Genomic DNA, 246 nt, shown 5'->3' on the forward strand with positions numbered 1-246 from the left:
ATGGGGAAGGGGGGGAACCAGGGCGAGGGGACCCCCGATCGCGAGGCGCCGATGCCCACCTTCAGCTGGGAGGAGATTCAGAAGCACAACCTGCGGACCGACAAGTGGCTCGTCATCGACCGCAAGGTCTACAACATCACCAAGTGGTCCAGCCGGCACCCGGGGGGCCACCGGGTCATCGGGCACTACGCGGGGGAAGACGCCACGGTAAGGGTCTGGGGCCTCCCGCCCCCCCTCTCTGCTGAA

At 67.5% G+C, this 246-nt stretch overlaps 1 protein-coding gene across 1 annotated transcript in view; it reads left to right on the forward strand.

Annotated features, from left to right (window-relative positions):
• FADS2 (fatty acid desaturase 2) overlaps positions 1-246 on the forward strand; it is a 28,238-nt gene continuing 27,992 nt past the window's right edge. Inside the window, exon 1 of the mRNA XM_015569812.1 lies at positions 1-207. Coding sequence (XP_015425298.1) covers positions 1-207 — 207 coding nt within the window. The remainder of the gene's footprint in view (positions 208-246) is intronic.

This window comes from Myotis davidii, unplaced genomic scaffold, assembly GCF_000327345.1.
Source record: "Myotis davidii unplaced genomic scaffold, ASM32734v1 scaffold826, whole genome shotgun sequence".
Classification (NCBI taxonomy): domain Eukaryota; kingdom Metazoa; phylum Chordata; class Mammalia; order Chiroptera; family Vespertilionidae; genus Myotis; species Myotis davidii.